The sequence below is a fragment of the Centruroides sculpturatus genome, unplaced genomic scaffold (assembly GCF_000671375.1).
Source record: "Centruroides sculpturatus isolate CEXI.00-Female unplaced genomic scaffold, Cexi_2.0 scaffold1273, whole genome shotgun sequence".
Lineage (NCBI taxonomy): Eukaryota > Metazoa > Arthropoda > Arachnida > Scorpiones > Buthidae > Centruroides > Centruroides sculpturatus.
Window position 1 is genome coordinate 212,965 of NW_019385646.1, and position 11,222 is coordinate 224,186.

An 11,222-nucleotide genomic window follows, 5' to 3' on the forward strand; every position below is an offset into this window, starting at 1 on the left:
ATTTATACAAGAAGAAGCATAAAACAAAAATTATATAATAAAAAAAATACCTTTTCATTACATCAATGTTGCCATGCAACTCTCCATACCTTATCTACCAAAGCTGTGGATAGCACTATTTAATCTTCTAAAATTGTAAGTTGCATAATGTACGATAAAATATTGCAATATTAGTGGCACTCTGGTGTATTTGTTTTTGTTTAATTTGTTATTAATTATTTATTTGTATATTAATTGTTATTTTTCTTAGTAATAGTCATTGTGTATCATACTTATTTTCAAAATAACATATAATTTTTGTAATTTTATATTTGTAATTTATGTTCCATGTTCATGTGAAAGAAATAATTTGAAAGTGTTCTCTCTAGATTTCTAGCATTCTGTTCTCCATTGTTTGTCTGAGGAGGACGGTTATATACTGTCTAAAGTACTTGTGATTTAAACATTTGTTTCTGTAACACTGATAGACAGTTCTTACCTTTTATTAACAACTAAATTTTGATTATCTCTGAATATTTTATATTAGATTTAGTGTTACATTCAAATTCTTAAAATAGTTAAAGAATTTGCTATTTATGGTTAGAAATATGTTAGGATGACAGCTAAAGTATACTTTCCAAACAAGTCCTCTGTACTTTTTACAAACTTTTGATTTATTGTTGTTTTTCTGTTTAATATATAATATATTGAATTATTTTTCACTTCATAATAATTTTAGTAACTTATAAAATTTTAATAAGTAATCCAATTTTACCATCCATTTGTGATATTGAAGTACCACCATGTCAGTCTCTCTCTCTTTAACTAAATATTTAACTTGTTTCTTTACATGCCATCACATTCAAATTTTATCAGATACCTCATTTCAAATTACAGTAATCTCTTGAACAAATAACACTGTTTGAATTTGATCATGCTCTTTCAAGTTTTCTGCTGTTTTAAAGCATTTTTACAAAACCATGAACACTTTTCTCACTCATTGAAAGTGAAAAATAATGAAATAGGAAGTTCTCTTGTAAAGTTTGGTTTTATTGCAAATCCACTCCCAGAGGCCAAACTCTACCTCAAGATCCATGAGAGAGGGCAGATCTGATCTCTGTAGCCAAAAAAAAAATTTTTTTTTTTGAAAGAAAAAATCTATTTACACAGTGAGTAATCAACAGCAGTATAAGTCAAGGGATTATTTAATAAAATTAATAATAATGATAACCTATTTTTGGAATTTAGATGTATATAAAACACAATGGTTAGTAATAAATACATATACGCTGGTGGACAAAACCTAAGGATGAATGCTATTTTCAACAAGTAAAATGGCAAAACCATATTCGAGACAAGACTATGTCTCGGAGACTCACTACTAAGCAGAATCACTTTGATGTCAAGGTGGGTCTTGTTTTCATTCTCCAATATTCTTTGGTATCGCTGCTTTGGGCGCGAACATTCAAACTTCACCGGCCATGACCATGACATTGCTCACAATGTATTTTCGATGAAATTAACCTATCCAATTTTGAAATTTCTCTCCATTGCGTGTTGGCCCAGGTTGAATTTTTGTTGATGTGTAACGAAAATTTCCCATTTTTGAAAAAAATAATCGTGGCTATTGTATCGTCTGAAATTATTTTTTTATTTTGCCCAAACAATATACAGTTTAACCCATTATAAAGTCATCAGATGTAACAACAATCCTAATATAAAGTCAAATTTTTATTGGTCTCACAATTTTACTATACTAGATAATGTTAAAAAACCCCACTTGTAACGACGTAAAACCGTTTTAACGTCATATTTGAAGCACTCCCAAATTTATAAAATCAGATTACAAATTTTATTTAACATAAAAGAAACTACTTGTGCAGTCCTAAAGTCAGAGTTCACTTCTTAGAATGACTATGTATGGTACTCTCCCCCACCTGACTTCAGTGGGGTGAGGTGCCTGTTTTGCCTGTTTGTAGAAGAGGGTCGCCATTTTGTATTTTATTTTGACTCGATTCTCGGTACCCTGACTACCTACAAGTCTAGATTTTTTTTATGCACAAATGATTTGGGCACCTAATACACTGTGCCAAATATCAACTCTCAACATGTACTCCTTCATACCTCTATGCTGGTAACATAAAATGGCAGTACGATTTTATAAACAAGACATAGTCTTGTCAACAATTACAGTTAGAAATTGAACCACAGCAGCCTGTTGATATATGCTTGAAATTGTGATGTACTTTGTTATGTAAAACTTATGCAAATGTTTAAGTGCCGCACATGTTGGTCATGTGACATTACAGATAAAAGATTTCAGGCAATCTGCATGTGCAGTCAGTTTTCATTGGATGTGAAATTTGAACGGGAAGGAGTGAAGTTACAATAATAAAATTATGAACATGTCTTCCAGGCATCATTTTTTCTCATTTTACTCATGCTAGAATAATCGAAAAGCTGGAAGGGAGGGGAGGATCAGTATATTGTTCTTTCAGCAAAAAGGAATCGATGCAGCACAGCTGGTGAATCGGCAAGTCATTTACAGGCAACCACAGGAACTAAGATATCCCGTAAAAATGTTGCAAGATGTTTGCGAAAGAAAGGACTATATGTCCGAAGACCTCTTGAGAGTTCACCAAAGCACCCATTTGCATTGCAGTTGGACTAATGATGACTTGACTACCATGCTCTTCTCAGATGAGAGTAGATTCAGTCTATCATCTGATTCTAGATGGCAGCTGATATGGCGGGAGGTTAGCAGTGCTTATCATCCCAAAAATATTCAGGAAAGGAAACAATATCTGACTTGCAGTATCATGGTGTGGGCAGGCATCATGGTCAATGGCCGTATGGATGTGGTTGGCCGAGGGACCATGACTGGCCAACAATACATTGAAGAACTTCTCAGTTTTTCTGAGGTGCTGTTGGTGAAAAGTTTCATTTTATGGATGATAACGTGCCTTGTCATTGCACTCAAGTTGTAGACAGCGAGGATATTCATTGCATAGTCTGGCCAGCACATTCTCCTGACCCGAATCCAATTGAAAATGTATGGGATGCCTTGGAGAGACATTGCTGGTCAACAATATCCACTGATTAACAAGGAGACCCTCATCTGTGCAATGAAAGAGGAATGGGACAGCTTGCCTCAACAGCTCCTGGATCATGTTGTTCTGAGTATGCCACATCGTTTACAAAGTTGCGTAGCACTTCATGGTGGCCATATCCCTTACTGACATGATATTTAGGATTGTTTGTAGTAAATATTGTGCATTTTTTGTACAACCATGTCTTCAGACAATATGCACCTTTTACAAAAACACCCTCTTTTGACATACTGTATATTCCTTTGAACATAATTATTATATTAAATCATGTTGAACATGCTGTCAATACTATTGTTTTCTTCTTGGTCTTTAAAACCATATGTAGTTTTTCATGCCCAAACTTTTTACAACTGTCACCTACCTCATTTACATATTTATCATACAGTTAGAATTTATGTATTTCCTGCTGGGAGCAACTCTAGTTCTGATATTTCTGTAATACTTATTTCATCAATAAATAAAATAGATTTATGTTACATTTCTGTCTCAGCTCAAAGTTGTTATCTTTGTTTCTGGAAGTTGATGTCACATGGCTTATGGTATCCAGAGACAAATGGCAAAATTCCTGTAAGGCTGGTGGCATCTGAGAAATGGCAAATTTCAGGTTTTAACATAAATTCCTTCCAAAAAAATTGAAGTTCTTTGCATCAAGATAATTTTGCAAACTCTGAAATAAATGGTAATCTGAAGGTTTGGGAAAATGGAGATGTATCATTTTTTTTCCAGCCAATTTCCTCCAATATTTTAGAGGTGATAATGTCTGTCCATGCACAGCTCTTATCTTGGCTAGTGCTGGATGCTTTTCTCACAAGGCTTTCACCAAACAGTCAAATTGTTGACAGTAACCTTCAACTGTGGTGATTTCATTTCTTTCCAGTAGCTCAGAATGTATCACACCTTTTATTCCAGTAAACACTGAGCAATGTATTCATTGGATGAAGACTAGCTTTTGACTGATGTACTGCTTTATCTCCAAGACTGAGCTACTGATGAGAATGTTTAATATTCTTATATTTTATCCATTTTACTTTTCCAGCTCTATTAAATATAACAGAGGGCAATCAGTCAAATATTACTCCCCTTAAGATTCTTACATTTTTGGACTCAGGACCTAGAAACGTCAAGAAATGTGAAAAAAATTTGGGGTTTTATTTTTATGTATGTATGTATGTATGCATATTTGTTTGCGTGTGTGGGGGGCACAATTTTTGTTCACCCTCTTTGAAGCTTATTAACTCCTGTGTTTTTTGTCAAAAATTTCTGAAATTTTGAAAGGAGATTTTTGTACTAGGGGGATTTATGCTATTAAATTTTTGTGGTTAAAGGTTGATGGGATGGGGAGATAAAGGGGGATTGTGTGTCATATCACGAGTAGGGTCAGACTTAATGATGATTTACTTGTTTTAGCATTTAAATTTTTTATAAAACCCATTCTTATCCTCAGAATTAAGCTTTGTGCCATTTCATATGATATTTTATTACAAAATTTTTAATAACAGATTATGCAGTTTTAAATGTTACCAGAAAGTTAATCAACTCATTGCTGGATTTTTCATCTACAATAATGATTTGATACAAAAACAGAGCTCAGAGATAAGGAGAGTACAATGAAATGCACATGTGATAATAAAGTTGTTCTGGTGATAGATCATGCAACACTCATTTTTCCAACTTCTGCCCTTTTCTCAGCTGTTTCAAATGTTGATGGATGGTCATATAACTTGATCCTATTCTTGTAATGTTGTGGAGGGTTTATTTTCCATCAGTGTTTTCAGGGCCTTTATATCAAAATCAGAGGGCTGCATGGTATGCTTGTTATCTTTCAAACTGATGTCACCATTTTCAAAACTTCGCAAACCATCTCAACACATCTGTTCACTCAAAATAGCATTTCTATAGACACTTTGAATAATTCTAGCTTATTCACTTGAATATGTTTGTCACTTCTATCTTTGATATAGCAAAAAACAAAATTGGAACAATGTACACATTTCAGAATTTGCAAATATTGTTCATTCCACTATGAATAAAACAATATATCACATTATGCACTAATCATGCAAGACTTTTTGTAAAATGTGTTCAAACTTGTTGCTGTTCATGTAACAGACAGAATTTGTTACAATCTGATTACCTCCTTGTCCATTGAAAACTCTCCAAATGCATTATAGCTGGACAGTGTCCCAGATGAGTCTCCACTTCTTTTTGACTAAACGACTCCTTGGCTAATGATTTCGTTGGTTAAGGGTGAGTATAATTCATGAAGAGATGTCTGAGGAAAAACTTCAATGATTATCTATGCATTTTCATCCCTTGCTGCTTCACTATTTTGCAGGGGCATCATCCAAACAGGCAGTTGCAATCTGGACCATCAGGTACTGGATACTTGGTACAAACGGGATTCCAGGATCCTGGTTGTTTTTTTAACCCGGGAAATCCCGCAAATTTCTTAAAAATTCACTTTTTTTCTTATTTTGTGTTAAGGTTAAGAAATTTTGCAAATAGAAAGTATAATTATCTCATTTACTGTCAGAATACATTTGTAATTTATTAATTTTAAACCTACCTATTAGTTTTTTTAAAATTTTTGCTCTTTACGGCATGTCACAAATGGTCGATAATCAATACATAGCTTATTTGTGGCAGGACTCTGAAAATTCTTTACTTGTCAGAACCTGTAATATATGGAATAATTGTGCTTACGCTGTCTTAATTTTTAACCATGCCCAGTAGCTTCAATAAATGCGTAACGCCAGATTGTGCAAATTGGACAAAGATACAAATGAGTATAAAGTCTGCAAATATGAAGTTTTTCTTCATAAACTTGATTATTAAAGCCAAACGAATTGCCAAATTATTGAGCTTGATGCCGCTATTAAAGCAGCCGAGGTAGACAAATCAAAAATACTAGAGAGCAAAAGAAAGTACTACAATCTTGAAAACAAACTCGAAATCTTCCAGGCTACAGGTGAAAAGCACATAATATCTGTCTTCTCTTAAATGCATTAAACACAATTCCAATCACATCAATTGAATCGGAAAGGGTAGCAAGACTTTTCATTACGAAAATAAGAATTAGAGTGAGTGATCGGAGTATTGATCATCTTTGCTTTTTAAAATCTTATAAAAGTTTACAATATTTTGTATTATATTTTATTTAAAAAACGAAAATTACCTTTAAGTTATAAGTTTGATCTAAGTTCAATTTTTAATTTTTAACTCAATTCAAAGCATTTTTGTTGTTGTATGCAGTTTCTAACAAACTTTAATAAATTTTTTTCTATTTGTGAAAATTTCTACGTAATTCAAAGGTAATTTTTATTATATATCTTACACAGCATTATTAATATGATTTTGGATGATACAGAACTTTAAAATTACTTTAAAAAATGAAAAATAATTATATCATTTAATTTCAAGATATTTTGTATACCTTAAAAATAATTAATTCTGTCCCGGGAAACAGTTCACTTTTATTTCAGAATCCCAGGACAAGCAAAAGATCGGTAAATGAGAAACCCTACTTGGTACCAGTATCCAGTACCTGAGTTGAAATGTTCCTCCAGGTCCTGTATAAACGATGTAACATTAAAATCAGACCCACCATTGAAACATATTGTTGGTAATGTATAGATAGTCCTGCACAAGGTGCTGGCTTGACACTGGCAGTGGAGATGGCACAGATTGAAAACTTGAGGCTGTGACTAGTATAGTTGCTAGGGGACTGTTGGGCACTTGTACTGAAGTAGCTCTCCACAATCACAAATTTCACTGGACTTGAGATCTGTCAAACTGACTTATGGTGGCACTCTGAGGATCATGTGCTATTTACTGCTGCAACTACACAAATTAGATGTCTGGATGGCTGAACAGTTAATGACAGTAGAACAGTATTCCTAATATAATACTCAATATGAAACTTTCCTATCTATTTTTTGGCTCTTTGAAAATAATAATCATAAAATAAAATTTACAAAAAAAATATTATTTTTTCTGGTGAGGAAATATTTATCTTGTCAATCAACCAATAAAACCAGCTTGGAAACAACACTTGTGTTGTAAATATGATAGTAAAATCATGATATTTGATATCATGTAAAAAGACAGATTGAATAGAGAACATATGCAATATGCTTTACTCTTCTCAGCTGAACTTTTTGTAAATTTTAAAGTAGGATCTTACAAATTATCAAACTGATTTGAGAAGTTAATCACTATTTGAGTTCAAATCAAAAATTAGGTGATGTCTAATATAGCTGTTCATAGTTATATCTAATTTTATGCTTGCTTAAACAGCATTTATTCTCTATTGTTTACATGAACATGTGTAGGTGTGCTTGTTTTCTTTCAAAAGTTTTGATCTTATTAAAACTGATTGCTTTCATATGATTTTTTCTTATTTTATTATGAATACAACAACTATTACAATAACTTCATTAAAATTGAAATTTGACTGGAATTAATACATCACAAAGTTTTGTAGGACCTTATTTTAAATTTTACATAAAGTACAAGTGTCATTTTATTTATTTTATACTTGATTTCTATATAAAATCTGTATTTATAAGTAAAAAAATAACAATTTTTATTTTATTTTAAAAATTTATATGACCAAATATTCCTACAGGCTGCCTGCTCTTTCTTTGCTTTTCAACGTTATCGACAGGGTGCCGATTCAGCCTTTGCCCCGTCATATGAAGCAGAGCCACATGAAGTTCCTGGTGGCGTACCTTATACAACTTATCCAGAAGGACCAGAAATGAATGAGGCATATCACGAACCCCCATTCTCTGGTGGTCAGATAGAAAAAATGCAGACAGGTGCTCCTAATTTCCAACAACCCGCTTATTAAATGTAGGAGACACCTAAGTTAATGTAGGTGGCTACAGATAGCAAATGATATCTTTTATGTAACAGTTAATATATGGAGTGAAGTTATTTGTGGTATATGTGATGATTTTCAGAAGTTGAAGTTTACACTTGTGCTCGAAATTATATTCTGGAATGAAATCAATTTTTCGGGTAAAAGAATAAATGCGTTTTTCTGTTAAAGCAAACAGTATGCCCATTATCAAAGATATTAGCTATAAATTTCGTAACTGAATTGTTTATGCATTACAAAAGAGATTGGATTTCTATGTCATTTAAAAAATGCATTTTACTAAATATCAAAAGAGAAAATTACGTAACATATATTGTAAATTAGGGGATTAAGTATTGCAAATAGGCAAGATTTATTAGGTCATTAATAGGTAATGCTTTTTGTGTGACGATTATTGCCATGCTGGAATATGGACTAAAATGTCGATTCTCATTGTAAATACATCCATTACACGTTACATGTCAGCAAATATTAATCCTAATATCTTTTCACTTGTGAATATCTGCAATTAAAAATTGTTAAGGAGAAAATATATTGTATATTAGAATGATCAAATGTTTAAGAGTTTGTACGCATTTATTTCCCCATTGCGGTTGAAGTCAAAGATCGAAAATTATATATTGAGAAACGATTATTTTTATTATAGATATTGTTAAGTTAAAAATTTTTTTATAAAAGGTTAGTGAAATGTTTACTTCATTGTAGAATTAAATTTTTTTTTCCTCCTGTGTCGTGTGATAATTTGTTAAAAATCTGAAATAAATGTTTAGATATAGTTTGTTTTATCAAATGCACATTTAATCAGTATTATAGTTTTTATTTGGTATTATTTCATAGTCACTAGAACTGTGAATTTATAAAAATTTATCTCATAATGACTTCTATTTTTTGCATTTATTTATTTATTTTTATTTATGTTTAGAACTAGTTCTTTTGTGAATTTGTTTAATAGTTGATATTTACATTTTATTTAGTTAAATTATTAATTAAAATTATTTTTTTCAAAACTTTTTTACTTTAAAAATTCTAGTTATTGCTTTTCAAATTGTGAGTTTTGTTTGATACGGGTGAAAACTAAATGGTTCTTATTGTCAAATACGCAATATTATATTGTGTACTTGAGTGTTATGTCTTATTCAAGTGTAGAAACTATAATGGATTTTTCAACGTTTTGGCCAATTGTATTTCACAATTTTCTATATATGTATTTATTATCAGCTTTTAACATTTAAAAATTATAGGAAGATTAACTGATCTTTATTTTCTTTCATTACTTTACAGTTACTTTAGAAATATTTTTTTTTCATTAATCATCATTGACATTAAGAATATAGCATGTGACAGTCATCTTCCCAAGGCATCATGCTTGATTCTTGTGAGTTCGAAATATTATTTCTGGTTAGTTCTTAAATTATTCTGAGAGCAATAAGTTTCCCTTGTTACCAGTGAACCCGTTTTACAATTTATCAAGGAATGCTATAGTTGTTCTGACTAGACTTTGCTGAGTTCAGTGTAGAATCAGCATGTTTCATTGAAGTCCAAAATTATGTTAAAATTATCAGATTGTACAAATGATCTAGATATGTTGTAACCAGTTGAAAATGTTCTCTCTTTATTCACATAGTGATGTACAAAGTATAGTAGGTAAATTTGTAGTTGATGTTGAAAATCACATCTGACACAGTCAATAACAAAAAGAAAAATGAGTGGTTGCCGGAAAGTTTAATCATTGTAAGATTTTGAAGCCTCATATATGTATAGATTTGGAGGCCACATTTCTTTAGTCATGTATTGTACTTAATCTTCTGTGATGTATGAATACTAGTCAGAAATAAATGTGATCTATATAGTAAAAGTTGTGATCTATATTTTGTTCTTTGTAAATAAACAAGATATTTAAGTTAATACAGTGATACCTCGACTTACGCGAACTCGGAGTTACGCGATTTTCAAATCTCGTCGATTCGTCTTTTGTTTGAACACCACGCAACTCTCGATTACTCACTCCCCCCCACACTATTGTTCAGCTTACATGTTCGGACGTGTCGCGCGGAATCGACACATAGCTACAATTTATTTCTGTGTTTGTTATATCTACGGAGACTTGAGAGACTCTATATGGTGATTTCTTGTAACCATGAACGAATCAAATGACGAGAAAAGATTAACGAGAACATTTATTAGCTTACATACATCCGACTTGGATTTTACACAAATTGCGAAATTATACCCCGACTTACGCGGTTATTGCTTGGTCCCACCTATCGCGTAAGTTCGGGGTATTACTGTATGGCAGAAGTGAATTTTATATTTTTCATTTTAAAAACTTTCAAATTAAAAAAACTTCTGTTAAAACTATTCATAAATTCTTACCGTCCGAACCCGAGATAACTCGGGCAAGTTACATAGCGTTACAAAACAAACAGTCGTTTGGACACCAAAAACATTTTTTGGATGATTTTTAAGTCTCCAAATGTTTTTTCTCGCGCGAAAAAATTTTATCGCGATTTTAATCTACCTTTAATGATGCGCGATTAACGCTTAATTGTTTTTTAATGTGAATTTTTTAAATCAAAATCATGGATTTTATTTCGGTAAAGTTATTTAAAGCTAGTTTCTTATGTCAAAAACGACCTCTAATAGTTTTTTAATTTTTTTAATTAATAGATTTTATTATATATACGTTTAAGTTGGGGGTCGAAAATCGCAATAAGAAACGTAATTTTTTAAAAATACAGTGGAACCTCGGTATACGACCTTAATCCGTTCCTGGTGTTTGGACTTATACCAAATAGGACGTATACCAAACCAATCTTTTCCATAAGAAGTAATGTAAAAATGATTAATCCGTTCTCATGTAAAAAAAATGGCTGGCTTTTAACACCTCGCTTTCCTCGCTAGTTCCTGCTTGATTTTTCATGAAATCAGCATGTATCCCTTTAGCTTTCTCGCAAATAATTTCTTCCGATACGCTGTCGCCAGCGCACTGTTTTTCAGTTATCCAAAGCAAAACCAATTTCTCGACACGATCTAATGTCTTCGATCTCTGTTTAGAAATTGATTTTAACCCCTTTCGCAACGTTAGCAAATTTAATAATGTCTTTATTTTTCACGATTGTCGATATCGTCGTTCTCGGAATACGGAATGCAACAATTAAATCTCGAACACGCGTGCCACCTTCATATTTCTCAACAATCTCTTTTTTCAGTTCCATTGTCATTTTTTTATTTTTCTGTTGCCTTTTTGCAAT

The 11,222-nt window shown here is 32.0% G+C and overlaps 1 protein-coding gene across 1 annotated transcript in view; it reads left to right on the forward strand.

The window, feature by feature from the left end:
- The window catches only part of LOC111640855 (synaptogyrin-like), a 42,867-nt gene extending 33,041 nt beyond the window's left edge, over positions 1-9,826 (forward strand). Inside the window, exon 4 of the mRNA XM_023386928.1 lies at positions 7,717-9,826. Within this exon, the coding sequence (XP_023242696.1) occupies positions 7,717-7,941 (225 nt within the window). The 3' untranslated portion in view covers positions 7,942-9,826. The remainder of the gene's footprint in view (positions 1-7,716) is intronic.
- Positions 9,827-11,222: the final 1,396 nt, after the last annotated feature.